At 42.2% G+C, this 24,384-nt stretch overlaps 1 protein-coding gene across 2 annotated transcripts in view; it reads left to right on the top strand.

Annotated features, from left to right (window-relative positions):
* NELL1 (NEL-like 1 (chicken)) overlaps positions 1-24,384 on the top strand; it is a 690,112-nt gene that overhangs the window by 48,467 nt on the left and 617,261 nt on the right. For both annotated transcript variants that reach the window (XM_004682976.2, XM_004682975.2), the window contains exon 3: positions 16,593-16,743. In XM_004682976.2, coding sequence (XP_004683033.1) covers positions 16,593-16,743 — 151 coding nt within the window. The remainder of the gene's footprint in view (positions 1-16,592; positions 16,744-24,384) is intronic.

Raw genomic sequence — 24,384 nt, 5'->3', positions numbered from 1 at the left:
GTGTGAGCTTCAGCACGTGATGGGGGCAGGCAGGGTGGGGAGAGCAGCTTCCTGGACTCTGGCTTTGAATCTCTCTTCAACACGTGACTCTGGAATCCCATCTCTCAATCTTTGAGTGACTGTTGGGAGGAAAATCACTTCTTTTTTCAGCCCTTATCCTTACAGATGCCTCTAGAGCTTGTGTTTGATCAGCAAGCAATAACTGAGAGTCTGTTGGGCTGTTGCACATCAGCCTCTGATCATGATGAATCCTGGTTGTGCAAGAATTGACAGATGCCCTGTCCTTGAAGGGACATTGGGCTAAGTATAGGGAGGAGAAAATGAGCAATATTGCATATCCATCCTCCAATCCACCCATCCACCCACCCATCCATTCTTCCATTCAACAAATATTCATTGTACACCAAGTGGCAGGCACTTTCCTGTGTGTTAGAGACATGACAGAGAAAAGACAAAGTCTCTGGAGGCATGAACATTCCTTTCTAGCATAGGCAGACATATAGAAAACAAGTACTTCAATAAATTAGTAACTTTAGATAGTAGCACACCCTATGAAGGAAATATATAGTAATAGGGTAGAGAGAAAGAGGAGAGGATTGACTTTAGGTGGGAAGGACTCCTGCAGCCATGATATTTGAGTTGATAAAGTATCCATGGAAAGATAGTATTATTAGTGTCCACTAATATTTTGAATGGTGGGGCCCTCCCTGGTGGCACAACAGGTTAAAGCACGGCACTACGAAGCTAGGCACAGCCATTTCAGCACGAGTTCGATCCCCAGCCAGGGAGGTGACCCACATGGTGAGCACATCCCTCCTGTCTCGTCTGCTGCTCCCCTCAGCAATGTACTTTGTCGATCTGCTTGTTCTGCTCCCTGTCTTTGGCGAATCCTCTTACCACTCCTGCACCTCTGTACCCCAGTTCTATATGCATAAATACATAAATCTTTAAAAAAATATTTTGAATGATGAACATTTCACATGCTAGACACTACTCCAAATTCTGTTCAGTAACTCATTTGATCCTGATGCTTCTTCTGCAAAGGAGTATGGGAATGTTTTGCAATCATCTCAGGCTGGGTAGGATCACCATCAGTTCAGGCAACTTAAAAGAGAACTTTGGAGCCCGGGCATCACCCCCACAGGTGTTTTTAATCGTTTCAAGGGAAAAAGGCCAGCAGGGAGATGACATCTTGGGCCACCTGCGAATCTCTATATGCTTTCTCCTCTGGGCTCTCTCTGGTGTTCTCTGGCGCTCTCTTTCTCTTGCAACTATTTTGTGTCTTCTCATAGCCAATCACTGCTACAGCTATTTTCTGTCTGAGTGGTGCCTCCCTTATAGCCTCAGCCTCCAGGCTCAGGTGTCCCCACTCACACAGGCCCACATCACACTCCAGAAGTCCACAGTTAGGCATAAGTGCCAACTGCCTTCTGCATCCAAGGCGGCAAGAGATAGCCACAGAGGCCAGTGGTATAAAAGCCTGACCATTTCTTCACCCTACAGGGAATTATGAGCCCCAATTGCAGAGAGGAAAAGAAAGGTACAAAAGAGGTTAAATCATTGTTGAAGGGAATAGGTTAGTTGGTGCTAAAACTGAGAATTGAATCCTGCCTCTTTTGTTCCAGAGCTACATTCCTGGAACAACCAAACTAGGTTAAGGGGCTCCAGGTGGCCCAGGGTGGGTGGAACTACCAGAAGCGGGCAAAGAGCTTGGTTAGGACCAGATTAGAAGCTTGGGCATGCTGCAGCCAAAGGAGTAAGGGTTTTATTTAAATTGCATAGAACAAAAGGGAATTTGGTGATGGTTCATGGGTGATATGGCAGCTGGAAAACTATGGGGACTACACTGAACTAAGAAAAAAATTAATACAAATAATTGCATCGGGCAGTGTGGTAGACTGATGATCCCAACTCCCCTCCAAAGAGATTCAAGTCCTATATCCCAGAACTGGTGACTGTGCTATTTACATGGTAAAAGTGACTTTGTGGATATGAGGAAGTTAACGATCTGGCTGTGGGAAGAGGCTGCTAGATGAGCCAGGTGTGCCCAATGTAATCACAAGCATCCATATAAAGGGAGCCGCAAGCCAGTTACAGAGCAGGTTTGGAGGTGGAGGAAGAGCGTGGGTGTGGGATGCCGAACTGCTGGCTGAGGATTAAAAGCCAGGTACTGCAAGAAAAGCAGGAAAAAAATGAGAAAATGAGTCCTCCCTTAAAGTTTCTGGAGGGGTGCAGCCCTGCCCACACCTTGGCTCGTGCGCCCATGAAACCCGCTTCAGACATCTGACCTCCAGAGTGGTAAGGTTATAGATTTCTGTAGTCATTTGCTCTGGGAAAATAATATAGGCAGTGATTTTGAGGGTTTAAAGTGAGGAGTTAAGATGATTAGATAGATGTGGTTTCAGTTTGAAAAAGATCTTATTACTCTGATTGTTACATGGAATAGAGAGTGGAAGAAGGGGGTTGGGGAGAGGTGAAAGGAGAAAAGGGAGGGATAAAGACAAGTGGAGAGCAGCTGATGTTTGGTGGGGCCGCTGAGATACCCTCAGGAGGATGGGGGGTCACTATGGCGATGGCGGTTAACCGCAGGACTTACTGATAGACACACGGGGTGAGGTTGGAGGCGCCCTGGTGGTTGAAGAGGAGAGCATGAAGGAGCTGTAAAAAGCTACAGGGGGCTGGAGGGAGAGCAGAAAGCCGCAGCACCCGAAGGGCATAGTGCCTCAGAAAGAAGGGGGAGCACAACTGTGTGCAAAGTTGCCAAGAGGTCACTGAGGCTGAGGATGGAGAACGGGCCATTGGATCTGGCAGGAGGAGGAACGTTACCTGGGACAGAAAGTCTAGTGCAGCCAGACTGCACTGGTGGGATCTCTGAGTGTGTCTTACTGGAGCACAGAGTTAGCCTTGGAGTGCATGCTCTGTGAAGAAGTGTTTGAATTTCATGGTGGAGAGGATAATTGCCCCTACCTGGGGCTGCAGAGCTTCGTGGCGGTAAGGAATGGGGTTGTGCCTTGAGCTGGGAGTGTTAAGGGGAAGGATGTCCTAAAGGAACTCTGCAGAGTTTTGTGGACTCCGCCCCCTACTCCAGTGATTGGAAACTACAACTCCCAGCAGTACCAGGGAGAGAACTGTGAGGACCCAAGGGCGGAGCTAAGCAGGCATTCTGGGACTTTGGGGGATAAATAGGGAACGATTTAATAGCTCTTAGTGGGGATGGGGAGAGGCAATGGCTCTCTCTCTGGGGTAACTTCTCAGGACAGTGTGATTGGGGGCTATCAAGTAGTTTGTTACTAGAGTTCAAAACCAGCTGTGCTGGTAAGATAATTCTAGTTACCTTGTATCGCTCTCTTTCTCTGGGTTGTTCCCTTTCCTTTTTCCTCTTTGTAAATAAATAAAATTCCTTTTCCATTATTGACCCTTTTGTGTGTGCCTGCAGTGCAATTAAATTTTAAGCATGGTAAGGACCCATAGACAAGCAGCCCATTTCACACTGGAGGACTTGGAGAGGCATGGAGAAGGTGGCAGGAGTTTCTGTGGAATTGGAGATGACTGGAGCCCCACACCCATGCCCAGCACTGCACCAGGCCCCCCCACCCCTTCCCACCACCTGTGGCTTGAGAAGTTTGCACAAGGATGAGCAGAGGTGGTTCAGGTAGTCACCTAAGTGAGATCACAATCAAGAAGAACAGAGTCCTTGGGAAACTCCCAAGCACCCTGTGAGATGAATCATCACAGAGACACTAATACACGGGAGTAATTATTAACTGAAAAATGGCTCTGTGGTGGTGTTACTGTAGTACATGCAAGAGCCAGAGTATTTGCGCTAGTGGACCAAGACCAATTCCTCCCAAATGGACATTTTCACTGCTTTATAAAGGACTTCCATAAATGGGGATTGTTTGTAGATCTTGTTTGAGAGTGTGGACTGGGATATTGGGGAAGGACTGAATATCCAGATAGTGATTGGTATGGATTTCAGGGTCACCCTTTTATGGGTGACTTGATGTTTAGAATAAAATCGATGTTCAAAGAGGCACAGGTCTGTTTTATCCATTGCGTTCCCTTTCAGGACAGATGCACACAGTTCTGGGATTTCCTGCTTAAAGCCTGGAGTTGGAGGTGACCTGTTCTCCTCTAAAGGAGCTTCCCAGAAGATTATCACATTATTTTGTTACAACAGTGATAAAAACAAAATTTCCTGTCTTATTCATGGACCTGTTTTGTTATAGGTCATTTTGCTTAAAGTTGTTTCCAAGAACCTATCAGATGAGGATTCCGTGTCCTGTGCCCCTTCAGCATTGCATCAGCAGCCCAATACTCAGTTTTCCCAGGAACTGGAAGCCCAGACACTGTGACCAACACAGATAGAAAAATAGCCACAGAGATCTCCCCAGTTGACTCTGGGGCTGGAATGCATCGAGACATACCTGCCCTCCCCTAATCAGCTAACAAGGAGTGTAGTTAGATTAAAGCACGTGATTTAGAGCCACTGATATGCCTTCTGTAATAGTTCAGTGGGAATAAAGAAGCTGAAAAGAAAGCATTACATTGAGGAGTTCCAAATTATTACCTCTGTCAGAAATATTCAGGACATGAGGAATAGTAGAGAAAACGGGACCTCCCAGTAGTCCTGGCCTGGGAGTTTGAGCTCCAAGCGGGGTTGAGTGCCCGACAGGGCTGTGGTTGTATTTGAGCTATGAGGATACTTTATTCACTATTAAGTTGCTGCTGGATTACCTGGGATTGACGCTGCTTTATGAGTTCTCCCTGTTGGGAAGTTGCCCCCCTCCTTTTCCAAAGTGAGGGCTCTCCTGTTTCTTGGAATGCCTAGTGACCACACTGCCCTCCCCTAACAGGTCAGTTATTTCTGGAAGGAACCTTTTAGATGCCCTTACTTGACCTTCAGCTCATCTGGAGAGCTGCACCTTTGAAGCTTGTCAAGGCTGCTCCATTTCCCCTGGTGCATATTCGGGCCACTCTCCTAGCTGGAGACCTGCCCATTACCTTTGACCACTGGGACCCAGTACAGCAGATTTTACCTCCCACCCTCCTCTCAGGTGCTACTTCTCATTCATCCCTTCACCTACACCTGAGACGATGCTGCCCTTTTGTTGCCCCAGTGCCAATTTCATGCCATTTCCAGAATGAAATATTGCTGAGGTCACCAAAGTCATTTCTCATTGAGTCTCTGACAGTTTGCTAATTAATATGATTTTGGTCATTGTGGTCTGTGTTGAAGCTATAGAAATTTCCCAGGGGTAGGAACTCAGACATTAATCCACTAACCTGACTGAATTACTTGCAAGTGAGAGAGAGAAGACAATTTCATCAGAAGTAGTTTCTTGTTTGACATATAACTTTGTAGGCTGTGGACTTTGAAGAGGGCTTTCTAGCCTGATGACAAAGGTGTCTGGGTTTCAGATAGAGAAGTTACGTGATTAAGATGCTCCAAGGTAAGCCCACACTTGGAGCTGTTTGTATTATCACAGGGAGGGGATGTCAGCCCTGTTTTGAAGCTGGGAAAAGAAATGGCCAGCGCTCTTGGCTCGCAGGCTGAGAGCAAGCGGATTTGAAAGTGTGTCGCGTTCAGCTTCTCTGTGCCACAACTGTCTTTTTGCCCATAGAGCCACAGGAATGTACCTTTGAAACATGAGCTGTTCACCCTAGCAATTGCTCCATCCTCTAATTTAATGAAAACCCATTAAACCGAAACAATAATTAAAATGAGACATCATCTCTGTAGGAGGTTTGCATATTAAAACCACTGTGCATTTCAATGCAGGCAGATTTTTATTCTTGAAAAACAGCGTTTGAAGCAACATGTAAAAATGATTTATAATGAATAATCATAAAGGAGAGCTGGGTGGGTGAACAGGATGCCCTACTGTTTACTATTGAATTCTACTGGATGTGGCAAGGTCAAGGCCAACTCAGCATTTAAAATGTCTCTTATGCCTGAGAATTAGGACTGTGCACCAAAGGGAAAAAGTTACAGTTAGCTCAACCCCCGGCTCCAAACTTTTTAACCAGGTCAGTGATTGCACTCTCAATAATAGGCAGTTAGGCTGTTGGAGGACTGCGTCCGGTTAGGTCAGGGAGATCTGGCTTTGGAGTTGAGAGTTTCTAATGATTCTTTCTTGCTAGAAAGAGCTGCAGAATTGGAGTCAGAAGTCCCATCTCTGCTATTTGCTGGAAGGAGGCATCTTGGAGAAATCACTTGTCTTTAGATTCTTTGTCTTTAATGTGAGGCTTTTTCTGTTTCCCAGTGGTTATTAAAAATAGGAAGTGTACTCAAGGACATGAACACATCGGCAAAGAAGAAAGCTCAGATTTTAGTGTTTAGCTTTCTGGACCTTTGCAAATCTCAGAAATGTCCTGAAGTGAGACATGGGGATGGAAAATAGTTCAGGAAGGAGCACACAGGCTGGGTGCTGAAGTAGGCAACTTTCATGTGTTTGCTCGTTACTCCTTCCCCAGCCCTGCGAGTTGGGTGGGGTTACCACTGGGTTACAGATGAAGTACCTCAAGGATGAAGCAGGAAGGTGATTTACCCAAGTTCTTACAGAAGCATGTGGGTGAGACGACATTCAGTCTCTGGTGCTGAGACAGATGGGCTGGCTGTGGTGCGTCCTGGAGCAAAGCTACCCACATCTGAGTATGAATTCCAGCTGTGCTACTTGGTAGGAAGCTGCTTAACATTTTGTATCCTCGCTTAGGAAGTGGAGATAGCAAGACAGGCTGCCTCGAGGACTAAATTAGGTAGTATTTTTAGCTGCACAACTAGCACACGACAAAAATTCAAAGACACTTGAATGTTGGTGGGTCTTTCCTAGTTTGGACCATAGCCTGAGTTGTTTTTCAAAATTAAACTAAAATTTAACATCTGCATCCTCGAATAGCAGCCTTTATACGGACTATGTTAAGTTCTCCACTGAATGTCTAATTCTGTCACTTACCCTACAGTTGACCCCCTTTATTCAGTTTATTTACCCTTCTCCCCCCTCCCCTTCTTAGTAAGCACTGATTGGTCTTTGTTTGAAAAGCTTGTCTCTGTTTTACTTAGTTCATTTGTCCATTATTGTTCACTATGCCACATTTGAGTGAAATAATGCAGTGTCTGTCTTTGGCTTTTTAAACTTAGCACATCATCCTCTAGGTTCTCCCTTGTTGCAAAGGGAAGGAAGGCAGGGATTATAGATAGATAAGCAGAACAGTAGTATTCCAATGTATATATTTTTCATATACTTTAATCATTTGTCCAGGGTGTTTTGATAGTTTCTAGCTCTTGGTTATTGTAAATTATGCTGTGATAACACAAGGGGTACACATCTCTTTAGTTTTTTAGTGTCTGTAATTTTGGAGTAAATACGCAGAAGTGGGATTATGAGGTTATGTGGAATTTGCTCTTGTAATAATTTGTGGGATCTGCATACTGCTTCCCATAATGGCTAGATAGCCCAGTTTTGAAGAGAGTTGGAACTGGCCAGTAGCGGAGCCTTCAGTCCTAGTTGGCAACCCCTGCTCACCTGCCAGCCACTGCCCTTGATGAGGGAGCCCCCGCGGCTCTCTCAGCATGGGGGTTACTGAGAGAGGTTGGGACTCCCCCACCCTGTAGGGCTGCCCCCAGCTGTATTCCAATTAAGTTAACAATTATCATGTGCTTTCTAGGTGGTGCACACTGTTTTAAGAGCTTAAAGGAATTAACTGACGTAGCCTTCATACTAGCCCCGAGGGGCGATGTAGTTTTCTGATGTTATAGATGACAAAGGTGAGGTGCACAGGTAACTTACCCAAGGCTACACCTCTGATAAAAGGCACAGCCTGAACCTGAATCGGTGAAGAGCCCGAGCCTGAGCTCTTCACATCCCCTGCATAGGATGTCAAAGTTTCCGAGGAGGAGCTCTCTGGTCCTGCTCCAGTGACGTCAGCCCTGGATGCCTCTGGAATATGCCCATTCCCTCCTGGGGCAACCTTGTTGTTACAGCACAGTGCCCCCGCCCTCAACCAGTTTTGAGACTAATTGACATATAACGAACGTCTTGCTAGTTGGAGGTGACTCATGTATGCGTTGCAAAATGATTATCACTCCGTTAACATTTGTCCCCTCGTATACTTAATTTTTCTTGTCATGAGAATCTTAAGATTTACGCTTAGCACATTTTTCAATGCACAACATGCGTCAGGCTGGCCATCACATCCCCAGAACGTGTTTATCTTATTACTGGAAGTTTGTACTTTATACACTACGGTTTTAATCATGTGCCATGTACTTCTCCAGCAGTTCTTTTTGCTCTCCTGCTCTGTGATTTAGAGAGAGCAGCCATCTTTTCTTTATATCTCTTCGTTCTGAGGAGGTGTCCAGTAGAGATGGATGAACGGGGGTTCGCGGGGAGGTTTGGTTTCTGGTGGGCTGCGTGGCAGTGCAGGGAGGCAGCTTCATTTTGTTTCTTTCTGACAAGGGGAGCTTCGTTTTTCTTACTGATATGAAACATTTCTTTTTAATTGAATATTGGTTTATAATTCTTTGTATAGTTCAACATTTGTGTGCTACGTTATGATCTCCACCAAATGTCTAGTTTCTACCCACAGTTGAACAATTTTAACTGGTTATAAGTGCTTGGCTGCCCTCCCATGCCTATCTAATTAGGAATATTATGGGGGGACCAGAATCATATAGTAATTACAAAAAAATTGATTAATACCATGTGCCACAGGCTTCCTGAGATTTAGTCCCCTAATGGAGGCGTTGGGGACGCTCAGCTGGCTTTATTATTCCTTAGGCAGTTCATTATTTTAATGTACTTTTCCTCAACAGGTTGGGTTATGTTTGAGTGTCTTTGGTAAAGCTCCTTTGTTACATTGCCTTCCAGACTTGGGAGTCCAGATAGATTAATTATTAATGCTACAAACAATTGTGGAGTGTCTGCCCTGTGCCAGTACTGCAAGCAGGGTGTATATCAGTAAACAGCCCCTCGTGGGATTTACAGTCTAGTGGGCACAAGAGCCATTAGTGAAATGATTATGTACAGCAAGATGATCACACATAAAATCTGGGTGATTACAGTGAGTGCAGTGAACACAGAAAAGAGGGAATAGGGCTGTCCTGGCGTGGTCTGAGGAAGCTGGGAGTTACCATGAAGCTGGCACCCAAAGATGGGGAAAAGGAGAGAGGTCCCTGAAGAAGGGGGTATACCCAGGCATGGAGGAGCAGGTCCTGGGGAGAAGGGAGGGGTGGCTTGTGTGGCTGGAATACAGGAGTGAAAGGTGGGCGTGTGTCACAGATGCTGTGGAAGTCTTGATGGTTCTGCCAGGACAAGAATCAGTTTTTTTTTCTTTGAGGTAACATTGAGTTACGGCACTGCATATGATTTAGGGTCACATCCTCTCAATGGTATATCACCACACCACTCCCACTGTATAGTACTTTACCCTAGACCGTGGAGCTCCCTCCCCCACTCTTAGCCCATCTCCTGCCTACCCCCTCCTGGGAGTCTTAATTCTGCAGTCTTATTTCTGGGGTTTGTTTTGGTTTAGTTTTGGCATATTCTTCCTCCACCCCCATATTCCAATTAGGAGTGAAATCATCCAGTATTTGTCTTTCTCCTGATTAATTTTGCCTCACATACCCCACTCCAGTTTCACTCATGTTGGCACAATGGTCTTTGTAGCTGAGTAGCACTCCTTTACGCATCTTAATCCACTGCTCTGTCAGTGGACAGGATGTGGGTTCTTTAACTTGACAATCGAATGTAAATACTTTGCTAAATTATTTTGAATGAGATTCGACTTTGTCTCCATCCACTTGCTGTGTGACTCTGGGAAGCTAGGAAATGTCTCTGCACCCCATTTGCTTCACTAGGCATATGGGGGTGACCACATGCACCAGGTGCTGAGAGCATCCACATTGGTACACAGCGGATGTGGCACAGTGAAGAGGGAAGCCCTTGGAATCTGCCTGCCAGGTTGCTGTCTCAGCTTCGTGGCTTCCTAGCCTGGTGTCTTTGAAAATGATTTATACTCCAAGAGCTTTAGTTATCACTTCTAGAAAGCAGAAAAAATAATGACTACTTCTAAGATTATTGTAAGTAAGACATGTGCAAGCGGTTCAACCTGCCTTTGGCACTCAAATAAGCCACACACACGTTTGCTTTCTTATCATTCTGGCTTCTGGAGCTAATGGAGGTTTAATGGGATGTTATTGTGAACTTGTTAGTGGAGACAGAAATTCCTTATGCATTAAATGGGAGTCCCCTGGTATCCCCACTACTTTGTGCATGTGATCTCTGCTGCTTTGAAAGCTACTTGGATCAATAACATCTGACCTTCTCAAAGAAAGGCTGCAGATCCAGTGGTGAGCTGTGCCCAGCCTCCTCTGAGCAGGAGCTGCCCTGTGGATGGTTACTATGACTCATTCGGTGCTTTTCCCCCGTCCTCAAAATTAAAAACCAACTATCATTTCAAAAGAGTGTTTCCCCTCCTTTGGGGCCCATCTAAGTTCAGTTTTTTTTTTTTTTAAAGATTTTATTTATTTGTGCATACAGAACTGGGGTACAGGCCAGAGATGCGGAGGGTGAGAGGCTTCACCAGAGACAGAGTGGGGAGCAGAACAGGCAGATCGATGAAGTCCACTGCTGAGGGGAGCAGCGGGCGGGTCAAGAGAGGTCTGCCACGCCATGTGGTCACCTCCGGGGCAGGCGGGAATCGAACTCATGCGGAAGTGGCTTTAGCTTCTTAATGCTGTGCTTTAACCCGCTGCGCCACCAGGGAGGGCCAGCATCTAAGTACTTAATTAAGGGGGACTCAAACAGGAAGGTCATGTCGGGTCTTTACCAGGGACCTGTCAGGTTTGAGGGCCGAGCTGTGCTGCCTTGACTCCGTCCGTCTCAGCCCTTTGAGAGGAGGCAGGCTGCTGGACAACGCTTGTCTTGTCATGGCTCCGCTGCTGCTTGCTTTTTGTTTCCTTGATTCACGCCGGTTGAGAGCTCTTGCCACAGCAGGTTGAGTGGATGCTTTCCTGCTGGACTTCTTGTGAGAGCGATGCTTGCAGAGCCCTCCTCCCCCTGGTCTGGTAAATGCTTATTCTTCTTTTCAGGTTAAGATACAGTTAAGATATATCCTGGTGATGTCTCTCCCAGCCTTCACAGTCCTCCCTTACTGTTGTCACCAGGAAACTGTTTTCATTATGGAGCTGCCCTCCAGGGCAGAAGGAATATTTTTGTTTCCCTGGTGCCAGGGACAATGCTTGGCACAGAGAAAGCACCGGTATATGTTGACAGTGAAAACCACCTGCCCCTTCATCTTCTACGTTGAAGAAAAGAAGATGAAGTGGTTTCTATATTAGGCAGAGAAGACTGTGGGAATACCATCATTTAATTTTTTTTTGAGTCGCCTCCTTTCACCCAACACCATTTTACAGATGCTTAATCATCACATTAGCATTTTTAGTCTTTAAAAATGACTAGGTAGGGTCCTTTCATCCTAGGAAAGAGAAAGCACTTAACCCTGACTGCTGAGTTAGCACTTTTCAACTAGATCATGCAAAAACCTCTGTGTATTTTGAAGTGGCATTTTTTCCCCCTTTGTCTTAAAATGTAAAATGTTCATTGTCAGTCATTGTTGCATGGGACATTACCTGGATACTCTGGCAGGCTCATTATATTCCCAGAGGTCAAAAACAAAACTCCATGTAAAGACTACATTCAGATGCTTGACTGAAGTGACTTTCTTAATCAATGAAAACTACACAGGAGGAAGTAGGGAAGAGAGATGGAGAAGGCTTGTGCACAGAGGTTGTAAGTGTGTGTGGGGAAATAGGTCAGCTCACTGGGTTCCTAGGTTATGCTTTGCTCAGCTACTAAAAGGGTCTCTCTCTGCCCTGTGGGCTTCCTTGCTGATTCTGTAGTTGCTTGGACTAAGAGAGTATTAAAAAATGGCAGTTCAACAGAGGGAAGGTACCTGGAGCCAATCTACTTCCTTTGTCGGACCCTGGGCAAGTTTGCTTGACCACAGCTGTATTCACCAGTTAACTTGGGGAGCAGTGATGCATTTTGTTAGCAATTTTTTCGGCATACATGTGGGGCAAAAATTGGAATGAAATGGGCTTCCGAGATGGCTGTCAGGTTTAAGGATGACGTAGCTCTCATTCTGAAGGTGGTGTGATTTATACATTATGGCTTGGTCCTCCTACCCCATTCTATTTATAAGGAACACTCTTATTCAGTCCTTTTAATCTGTGTTCAACACTTTTATGTTCCATTTATTCAGTCTATGTTTAACACATTTCACAGGCTTCTGACTTGCTATATATTTAACACTTCTGAAGAGCTCTATTCCATTTGATTTTCTTGTTCTCTCTAGCAGAATTGACTGTTCTCAAATAACATAGCAAGCATACGTTATAGTGGTTGATTGGGGGAGTACAATATTCACTACAAATTCTTATTAATTGGTTTGCATTGGTTGCTCTAACTTCTCGAAAAAGGGCTACTGTAAAGTCGGCAACTTATCAGTATTCAGTAATTGACAACTCCACATTCATGTAAATTGGGAAGATAAGGAGGAGATGAGTTACAGAGTCTGGCTGTTTTGTAGGTGAAAAATACCCTCACTATCCTCCTTTGGCTGTGGGCTGGGAGCAGAGTAAAGTGATGAACAGAAATAAAATGCTGAGTTTAAAAAACCACTATGGAGATAGATCATGGCACACATCCTTACACTATGAGATGTTGGTGTGACACTCGGGTAAAGTCTCTTTATCCAAGGTCACACAGCTGATTCTCTTTAAAACTTGTGTGAATCTTCTGTATTTTAAGATACTTCATCTTGTGGTTTTGCCTCTTTATTGCAAGAAGTACTGGGATTAGTTTCTTGTGTTCTTCAGTGACTGAATTATGGTAAACATTTACCTGAAAGAGCTTTTCTGGAAAATAAAAATGCACATAAAGTCTCAATGTATCAAAATAGATGTTTTTTACATTTCACTCTGGTGAGTGCTAATGGGTCTCTTTACTTCAATGTGCCAATCATTTTCAAAAAGAAATGTTCAGCTTTTTAGAAGGGTTGTTGGGTGAGAAGAGATGTGGTTGGCTTGGTTTAGACTTGTAGGCGACGTGTCCTATAAAGAAGAGGGACTAAATTGACACTGAAAATTTAATTTGATAGGCCTGGCACTTGAGAAATAATCACTTCTAGTTTCCCAAAAGGTGCCATACTATTTCTGATAGAAATATTTGTGGCTACCTAAAGTAACACTATAAATGGAAAATGCATTAATTCAGTCAGTCTTTATTGGATGCCTGTTTTATACTAGGCATTAAGAACTGTGGCTACAGCGATGAATCCATTAGAATGTCTGCCCTGGTAGGGCTTAGAGTCTACTGAGGAGAGAAGGGGAATAAGGTAGAAATGACCTAAGGTAATCATAAACTGATCACAATGCGTCATGCATACTCCTGGCATGGAGAAAATAACCAGAATGGTGTGAGATGTTTTTGGGGAGTCTGCTTTGGAGGGGGTGAGCAGGAGCTTTCATTTGCTGTCAGAGCTGAAAAGTAACCAGGCATGTGAAGAGTGAGGAAAGGGCATTGTGAGCAGAGGGGAGGGTACAAAGACCCATAGACAGCAGTAGATTTGGGGCTGGCTTCTACACCCCAGAGAAGCAAGGTGGAAGATGTCTCCCTTTTATCCTGGGAGCATTGGGAAGCAACTGGAGCACTTTACACAGGACAGTGGCCTGACTTGACTTTAAAAAGAACATTTTAGGTGCTACATGAAGAATGGAGAAGAGAAGGCAGTCAAGAAGCAGGGAGATGAGTTGGGACAGTATTAGAGGTGTTCTAGGGATAGATAATGTTGCTTTGTTATGAATTGTAATAGTGGAATTGGGAAGAAGTGGACAGTTTCCAGAATTGATGACTTGGTCTTGGATTGGATTTGGAATTTGGAGAAAAAGAAAGAACTGAGGGTACCCTCTAGGTGTATTTTTTTTTATTTTGCTTGAACAGGGTTGTTGCATTTACTGAGCTCGAGGAGGGAATGGAGGGTTGGGTGAGAGAACAGGAGTCTGTTGTGAACATACACAATTTGAAATGCTTGTTGTTAGAGATTCAAATGGAGATACTAAGAAGGATATTGAATAGAGTCTTTCGGTTAGGGGAGATGTTGGGGTGGCAGCCAAGTTTGGTGGTTATTGGTCTTGGGACTGGATATCCTACCTAAGGAAACTAAGTGAGAGGTGAGGATACCATAACTGATTGGCTTTCATACCTCTTTCCCCCAAGAGTCATTTCTGATCAGTCATGGCCCTCTTCTCTTTGGGACCCTTTCACATGTTCTGTAGACAGCCATTGCCAACCAGTGAACATATAAGCTAATCTCAAGAACCCACATACTTATTTTGGCATTAACTTCTAGGTAGAATTGGTTGTGAGGATCTTTGCCAAAAGTCAGGATAACAAACTGTTGACAAACATTTACTAATAATCTCAAGTTTATCAAGTGCTTTGTTCAATTAGTCAATAGATTTTGAATATCATCCTAGAAAGTCTTCAGCTTGGATTTATAGAAGGTTGAACAGCATTTTCTAAGTAGCTAGTTCTTATGTCAACTCTTGACCAGCTACTTAGTAGTCGGGTAGGAAAGACCTTTTCTTGGGCAGTAAAGCAAATGTCATGTGAACGAATTTTATGTTGGTGAAGTGTTCTACCAGAGGTGTGTGCCTGCGTCTACCAGAGGTGTGTGCCTGCGTTGTGGAGACCACCCTTGATTCCCACTCGTCATAGATTAGACTTTGTAGCTGGGAGACTGTCGTCATCTCCTCTAGGCTGCAAAATTGACACAATTTGCATTTCATAAAATTATAGAAGACTTAACTGGGGAACTCCTCTACTTCATTTTGCAAATGAGAAGACTGAGACTTAACATCAAGAGTTCAAGCACCTCGATGGCTTGGAAACCATTCTTTAGGATGAGGTTCATCTTAGTCAATACACAGATCTGTGATAATGCTTGGACAACAGTGCCTTTGCTACTCTAGGTTTATCAAGGATCCTCACACAGTCCTGGAGATGTCACTATGCAGTTACCATACAGGCAGAAAACATGGTCTGGGTGTGAGAAAAGGCCACCAAACCTGCCTTTGATGTTCATTTGTTATCCTCTGAGTTGCTTTCTTTACATTCTGCTGTGCACAGCCAGAAAGTGTACTGAAAAATAACACACCCAGCGTATCATTCACCCTTGGTGAATCTGAGTGTGAAATGAAAGATCTCTTCATGTGGATGTTGCAGAAAGCTGGACTTACACACCTCTAGGCTTGCTGAATTCACCTCAACTTTAACAGCTATTTTACAAGGAAAATCATTTCACAAGAAAAATCACCCACAATATGTTTAGAAGACATTCTAGGCATGTGTAGGGATCATGAGTACATGTTGTATTTATTCTGTGTGCAAAAGCAGAGTTGTCTGGCATTGTTAGAGCTCATAAATCTCACCAGGTACCAGTCAAGCACAGGTTTCCCTGGATGCATAGTGCAGAATAGGAAGCAAATCTGGTCCTCCCTGGCAGCTCAATGGGTTAGCACGTAGTACTGCAAGCTGGCCGCAGCCGCTTCAGTGAGAGTTCAATCCCTGGCCCTGGTGGTGACCCACATGGCACGGCAGACCTCTCCTGACCCGCCTGCTGCTCCCCTCAGCAGTGTACTTCGTTGATCTGCCTGTTCTGCTCCCCACTCTGTCTCTGGTGAAGCCTCTCACTGCCCCTGCAACTCTGGACTGTACCCCAGTTCTGTACACATAAATAAATATATATTTTTTAAAGATTTATTTGTTCATACAGAACTGGGATACAGGCCAGAGGCTCAGGGGCGGTGAGAGGCTTCACCAGAGACAGAGTGGGGAGCAGAACAGGCAGATCTACGAAGTACACCGCTGAGGGGAGCAGTGGGCGGGTCAGGAGAGGTCTGCCACACCATGTGGTCACCTTTGGGGCAGGTGGGAATCGAACTCATGTGGAAGTGGCTTTAGCTTCTCAGTACTGTGCTTTAACCTGCTGTACCACCAGGGAGGGCCAATAAATAAATCTTAAAAAAAAAAAAAAAGAAACCAAATCTGTGGGACAAGAGAAAGTGGAGCCTGCTGAGTGGCTTTGGGGCCAGTTAGACTTGGGATTCTCTAAATTTAGGATCCCAGTTAGCTCATTGCCTCTCACCTTAGTTACAGCAACTTAATCTGCTTGCAGCAGGCCAGATTTCTCACTGTCCTGTCAAAATTCCTGTCAGAAAATCGCTGGCTGGCCAATTGTGAACTTGTCAAGGTGACAAGTGGACATGGTGACAGAGATGGCATTTCTGGGTTTCTCGGTAAATGAATGCAGCTGTAGGGGTGGTGGATGGTGCCTGAAAATGAAACTGTTGACAAGGGGGAAAATAGTAGAACCAGCTTCCTTTGAACGTAGTATTTTTTTAAGCTGCATGTTTTCTCCTGTTTCTTTTCATGTTTGCTCCTGCTCCCCCTGTGCATTTCTTCATTTTCTGTTTCCTCGTTCTTCTCTGTTCCCTTATGCTGATCCTACTCTTCATTCTTGACTCCTAGATATGGAAAGGGAAATCCATGCAGCCCCTCATGTGAGTGAGAAATTAATCCAGCTTTTTCGGAATAAGAGTGAGTTCACATTTTTGGCCACTGTACAGCAGAAGCCATCGACTTCAGGAGTGATACTGTCCATTCGAGAACTGGAACACAGGTAAGAAAGCTGTTTCTACTTTTGAAAAGCTACTCAAAAGGAATGGACTATAGATAGTGGAATTTAGAGCTGGTGGCTCACAGAAAACGTTGAGCTAGCAGACTTTGTTTCTGTTGAACACATTAATGAATTTACTTTGCATTAAGAATTACTTTGGGCAAAGTGGCTTTCTTGTTTGCTTTCTAAAAGCAACCCACAGATATATTTCCCATCTGTCACTCGTTCAGGAAGACTGAACAGTGATTCTTGAACACCAGGCAGAATCTTGACCGGTGAGGAAAAAGTATATTGAGCATGGAGGGCAGTGTGGGAAGTCAGATGAGAGAAATGTAGGGAAATGGTACAAATTTTCATTAAAGACAGCAGAAAGCAAATTAATTTGACTGGAGCAGAGGGTCTTTCTCTGTCCATTTGCAGCAGAGGTTAGGATCAACAGGTCTTTTTCAATGTTTGATCTCAATCTCAAAGAAGCCATGATAGACCTTGATGCTCTCATGGGGTTGTTGTCTGCTAACAGGCTGATTATTTCTGGCTCATCCAGAGATATTCAGGCATAATGTGTGTTGTTGAGCAGGTCAGACTCCAGTGCTCTGGAAGCTAGGAGAAAGCAGAGGTTCTCACTGGAAATCTTTTTTTATTCAGAAGCAGAGGATCCAGCAGAGTGTCTAATAGGCTGAACTGATAGGTTGTTGACCAGAAAAACAGACACTCAGATTCTTTTATGGTTCTCTCGTGTGAAGCTAGTTACATCCACTAAAGTCTGGGTAACCACTTGTCCTAGCACCATTTGTCCTTGGAACACTTCTTGGAGATTGCCATGATTGTGAGGATTTATTTTTAGACTTCTAGCTCTATTCTGTTCATGTACATGTCTACCCTTCTGCTAGTAATGTTTGAATTATTGTGACTTTGTAATAAGTTTTGAAATAAATGAGCATTTCTACTTTTGTTTTCCACATTGCTTTGGTTATTTCACTACCACTGAATTTCTTTGAGTTTTAGCACTAAGTTAGCAATTTCTGAGGCGGCTGGCTCTTTATAGAGGTTATATTTTACTTTGTCAGGTCATCTTCATAGTAAATCATGTTATCCATGAACATGGAACATCTTTCCATTTGTTTAGGTCATTTTAATTTCTTTCAGCGGTTTTTTTGAGTATCAGAGTTTCAGTTTTGTGTGACTTCTGTTAAGCTATTTTAAACATTATATTTTGAATGCCATCTCAGTGGAATTTCCTTAATTCACTTTGCTTGCTCATTGCTACTTCATGGAAATGTAACCATTTGCATAGCCATGTTGTATCCTGGAGTTTTAATAACCTCCTTTAATAGTTTAAGTGGGTTTATTTATTTTTTCATACCATATCATGCCAACTGAAAATACTTTCATTTTTTTTCCCCTTTATTTCTGGGAGGCTTTAATTTTTGGCCTAATTTGCCCTGACTAGAACTTCCAGTACAATGTTGACCTTCTCATTAAATATTGAATAGATGTGATGGGTACAGATTCTTTCTTGTTTCTGATCTTAAGGAAGGAAGCTGTAAGTTTTCACCATGAAGTGTGATGTTAGTGTGACTGTACATATATGCTTTTACCAGACTGAAGATGTTCTCTTCTATTCAATGATGGCCTGATTTATCAGGCTAAGGAAGTTCCCTTCCATTGCTAGTTTGAGTGCTTTTATCATGAAAGAGTGTTGAATTTTCTTCAAGTGCTATTTCCACATCTATCATGATCATATATTTTTATCATGTTTTTCTAATGGTGCGACATATTACAACTAACTTTTGGATGTGATATCAAATTTGCATTTTTTCTATAAATTCCACTTACATAGTTATGCTATATATTCCTGGATTTAATTCGATATTTTTGTATTTATATTAGCAAGAGATATTGGCATGGATATCTTTTGGTATCTTTGGCTTTAGAATCAAATTAGCTGACTTTTAAACTCTAATAACTTGGTTTTTTTTCTTTTAAGCTGACATTTGTAGGTTGCATAACCTGGCTCAGGCATTAAAAACTAAGGGGTTTGGGTTTTTTAGATTAATAACTTTCAATATATTAAATTTTTGTAATTTAATAAATACTGAATTGGTTGTCAAATTTCAATTTATACCAGTGATGTGTTTTTCTTGTCTTATGCTACTTGTTGGAATGTCCATGACAGTGCCACTGAATAAATAAATAGATCAAATGTCCTCCTTAAAGTCAGGAGGAAGACAAAATCCTTTCTATATTGTGTTCTCTATGTTTAATATAATCTTACTATCTGCTAATAGTTTTTTGTCTATCACACACAATGTAAATATATGGGTGTATAGATATATGCAGTGATAATATAAAAGAAATTTAGCTTTATTCCTGATTTACTGAAAGAGCAAGAAGTCGATAGCTGTTAAATTTTCATTAAATACCTCTCAAAATTGCTTTTGAGACATCCTTTTATCTACTAACATAGTTATTTACATTAAGAGCCATAATATTGGACCATTCCTAGAATCTCTAAATAAGCTTATATTTACTGGTGTTTTAGCATAAATATTAGTAATAAAAATAGTAGTGCCAGTAAACATTATTTTGAGCACTGTTAAATATCAGGCATTGTGTTAAACATTTTACAGTAACCTCATTAAGTCCCTAAATGTTTGAACTCATTAGTGAGAGACAGATGTTTTTCTTCTATAAGTGAGTTAATTTGATACTTGTCAATTTTTTTTAATCCTAGGCTGGTTTAAATATAAAAACAACACCTTTTTATAAATGTTGTTTGATTGAATTCACCTGGAAATAATACAGGCTGATAATTGACTGGGAAATCTCTTATTATTCAAAATGTTCACTGTATTATTGCTCTTCTTAATTTTAAACTCTCATTTGGATCAATGTATATTTTTTTGTGAGAAATATTTCCCTGAAATGGGTATTCTGGCAAATAACTGGATATTCTTTTAATATACTTGTGTTTGGTTTTATCTTTAACTTACAATGTGAACTCATCATGGAATCATGTAATTTATTGGTCTTTTTAATGAAACAGTTCTTAGTTTTATTGATCAAGTTACTGTTTTTCATTTTAAATTTATTGATTTCTGCTTACCTCATTTTCTATCACTTGCTGGTTTTTTTTTTTTAACCAGCTTCTTGAATGTTCATTTTTTTTTTTAATATTTTGTGTTCACTCAAGGCTTTATATTTTCTTACTACTTTAAATAGAATGCTGGTAGTATTGTATATTTTAATTTTCTGTAAATTCCATACATCTTAAATTCAATTTGACTTACTTTTTGACCCATGTTAGAGGACTGTAAAAAAAGAAATCAAAGAGATTAGATTTAAAACGATAAATAACTTCTGGGTTTATTAATTGATAATATAAAATCTATGTGATTTATAGATTATTGAGTATTTCCTAGTGACCTTATGCATGCTTATTTTTTTCTTTTGGGGATTACATTTTACAAGGTTGGGCAATAAAAGTTTTAATCATTATATAACTTCTTTGTGCTTTTATTTATTTGAACTGTGACTTTCTGAGAGATTTATAGCTTCTACTGTTATTAGAATTTTGTCCTCTACTTGGGCAGAGTTAAGGGCAGGTGTGGAAATGTCATGCATTACCTGTACCACTTCTCATTTACCAGTGCTGGCAAATTCTGTCCGGAAATACCTTGAATGGTATTTCAAGGATAAGTGAACTTGTATATTGGATTAAATAGGCAGGCTCTGTCTTGATACAGGAGATGTTTCCTATTCAGGCTGTGTTCAAATACATGCAAGTAACACAGGTAAGAGACAGCATCCACAGATGATCCTTCCCACACTATCACCAAGTTGTTCTCTTAGGGCACTTGGTATGCACTCAGTAAATAAAATCTGATTATGTCAATGATTCATCGTCTCTGTTTCTGGTTGGTGCATTCAGAAGTTGCGTGGTGCACTTTAAAGGAACACAGGGGGCTATATGGCCTGAGAGTCAGATTTCACCCTTAGTGAGAGATGCACAGGAGGGTTTGTATTTGGTATCTGAAATTTATACTATTTGCAATTTTTGTGAGACATAGCAATATTTATGAAACACCTAGCCTAGTTCTTGAGAAAAACTAATTTAAAAAATCTGTGATGTTGGTGCTTCCGGTGGTTTTGGTGGTAGAGTGATGTTGAAGGGGCTATTTCATGTTGAGGGTTAACAGGATGCCAATGAGCAGCCAGACAAGCAGTCACTTCTTGAGTGTGGTGTTTAGGGGAAACTCAGACCTGTTACCCAAACCTGGTAGTGTTCACTGTCCTATAGCTAGTCATCTTTGCTGATGACGCACAATGGGGAGCAACATTCTCGAATGAACTCTTTCTAGCCATCACATGTGCCCCAGGGAGTAATCATCCAATTCTGGTTCTAAAACTGTTAGCCAGAAGCCCTGCTCTTACTGTTTTGGAAACCACTATTATCTATTTCTTTCAGGCTTCCAGTTGCTCCCAGGCAAGGCCATTATTGAATTAATGACATAAGACTTCCCTTTTTGGTTGAATTTGCTTGTAGCCAAAGGCAGGTTTTCTCTCACCTGGTGGGGCTTCCGCAACCAGAGGTGGGTCATTCGGGAGGTTGTGATTCTTTAAAACAGAAGAGAACTTCTTGCCTTAGCAATATGGTCAAACTCCCTAGGTAACTGAATCAACTGAGTTCCCCTGAATATCTTAAACAAGGAAATAAAATGAAATGAGAAACTTAAATACAAAACAAAACATATCCGAGGAAGCAATCGAATAGGCTATTTTATAGAATGAAATGGGCACTCTTTTATTAATTCTGACCTATATTTCTAATTTGATGGATTTTTTTTTTTTTTTACAGTACCAAGATAGCACATGGGGAAAGGAACACAGACAAACCTGTCTTGCCGAGCTATCTTAATGGCATTGCGGAGTTAATGTTTATTTTTCCTGATTCAAGTGTGTTAATATAGAGCTTTGTTAAAATGGAAAGCTTAATTAACATAGATTAAACCTAATTGAATATTCTGCCAGTATATGCAGCTCTATAAGACATAATGGTAAATCTTCTGCTTTTCCATTTCTAAATTATAGGTAAAATTAAAATAAGCATAATTAGATAAGAAATCAAAAGCTAAGGGTCTAAGTAGAAGTTTTCTGTGGAATGTTCCTGTAATGGGATGAGGAGGAACTTTTTAGTCACCTAAGAACGTTTTTCTTTTTTGTTAAGCCAAAATACTCTTTCAAAAAAAAATTGCAAGTTTTTTTGGTTCATGGGGTAGAAAGGACTTTCCACTCAGTTGCCAGATAAGTCTGGATTTGGTTCCTGGATCTGTTCATCACCAGAGCTGTTGTAATTGCTTTTCATTCCCTGTGCTTCAGTGTCCCCATGTATGTGGGAGATGTCGATGACCATACTATGGAGTTATTGCAAGTATTTAATTTGGTTAGAGTTTCCTCACCAAATCATACCAAAATACACAGTGAATGTCTCTTTCCCTTCTTCTTTTCATGTCATTAGTTTTTTTTTTTAAGATTTTTTTATTTATTAATACAGAACTGGGGTACAGGCCAGAGGTTCAGGGTGGTGAGAGGCTTCACCAGAGACAGAGTGGAGAGCAGAACAGGCAAATCGATGAAGTACACTGCTAAGGGGAACAGTGGGTGGGTCAGGAAAGGTCTGCTGTGCCATATGGGTCACCTTCGGGGCTAGGGCTCGAATGTGAACTGAAGCCACTGTGGCTAGCTTGTGGTGCTGGTTCCTAACCTGTTGTCCCAACAGAGAGGGGTCTGGTTTTTATTTTTAAAGATCTATTTATGAATACAAGAACTGGGTTACAGACAAGAGGATCAAGGGGTGAGAGGACTCACCAGAGACAGTGGGGAACAGAACAGGTAGATTGAATGAAATACACTGCTGCGTGGAGCAGTGCGTGGGACAGGAGAAGTCTGTTGCATCGTGTGGATCAGCTCCCTGGCCAGGGATTGAACCCATGCTGCAGTGGCAGCAGAGAGCCTCATAGTGCTGCCCTCATGACATTAGTTTTCCTAAAGCTCCCTAATTTCTTAGTTGCTCCCCAAATTATTCAGAACAGAAAAAAGTCAATATTCTCACTAAAACAGTCAGATTTACATATCAAGATTTTTATACATAATCCCAAATAATGTGTTATCCTAGTGAAATGCATGCTATATAACTCAGCTGATTTAGCTTCCTAATGACCAGTGATTTTAAACTAACATTTAAATTACTTTACTCTTTCTGATAATTAGTTGAAAATATCAGAATTAATCCAAGGGTGAGGGGAGGAAATTCCAGGAAAGTGTTACATGATTTGATGAAGTCAGCTCTAGCAAAAGTTTTTCCTTGGGCGATTAAAAGTACATTTCCAGAAATTGAACCTCTTATATAAATCTAGAAGTTTAATTCTTTCCTTAGGAGGTAAACCATAAGGCTTATAGGATTAAAAATGTGCTGTTTTACTTGAATTGCTCACATTTTGTTGGGAAGGAAGAGAGCAAAGTTCACATTGAATCTTGCCCTAATGTAGATCTATCCTTGTTGCTGTTGAAGCATATAAAAGGTCTCTGATTTGAAATAAATTTGGGAGCCTATCAGTGGATTTAGATTTAAATTTAGAACTATGCTCACAGAAGAGTGTAGTCTCCAGCAGATAGTAAGCTCCCTTAACTACACTCAGGAGCTAATAGTGAAATCCTCCCCAGCACCTGTGTGATGCTCAGTGCTAAGCTTCAATAGAGATAGTCAACAAGAGGAGCATTCAAAGGTGTGGCCAGGGCAGGGTGGTCTGCTTTGCCTAAAGGGAATTGTAGTCCTCCGATTGAGAGTTATGTATAACAGGCTAAAAAGAGTAAGTAGACACCAACCTGGAGAAGATGAATGGAAAATGCTTCTGGATGTCATGTGAGTGAAGAGGAGAGAGATGATGGTGTGTTAGAAGAATTGAAAAAAACATCAGTGTTAGTAGAGTGAGGAAGGAAGGGGCAAGGTGTGGTCGGAGGTGAACCTAGAGAGTTAGGGCAGTGGCCAGGTCAGAAATGACTTTATAAGTATTGCAGAGGTTTAGCTTTTACTCCAAAAACAATGGGAAGCCATGGACATGCAGATGTGTCGGGATTAAACTTAAGCTTTAGGAAGAACTCAGCGGCTGCTTAGTGGATAATGGCGTGGACGGAAGCTGAGCTGGAAGGTTGCTGCAGCTGTCCAAAATACAGACGCTAGCTAAGAGGATGGAGTTTGGGCTACTGGACATGGGCTACAACATGGCGTGGATGGAGGGAAGTTGGCTAACTCGAATGTGACTTGGTTGTACTTTGATGTGGAGAGATTGGAGATGGGAGTCCGGATTCACCTGAAGGGTTATGGGTCTGGAGAGGCACTGGGAGGCGCTGTGGGCTGAGCAGGCCAGACAGGGTGGGGAAGCGCCTGTCTGTTTTTTTATCCTGGTATTGTGCATGCCACATTGCATAGTTCTTTGAATTTACTTAGTTGAAGTTTTTAGTTGAATGAACAAAAAAATAGAATAGCTGAAAAGGGTAATAATGGATGGGAAATACTCTCTAGTAAATTGGATTGCCTACCTCTGGGTGAAGCTTTCTTTTTTTGTAAAAGGAAACAGTTACAAG

Source organism: Condylura cristata, unplaced genomic scaffold (assembly GCF_000260355.1).
Source record: "Condylura cristata isolate star-nosed mole 26May11 unplaced genomic scaffold, ConCri1.0 scaffold00015, whole genome shotgun sequence".
NCBI lineage: Eukaryota > Metazoa > Chordata > Mammalia > Eulipotyphla > Talpidae > Condylura > Condylura cristata.
Note: the sequence above shows the minus strand (reverse complement) of the source record. Positions and strands in the feature narration are given on the sequence as shown.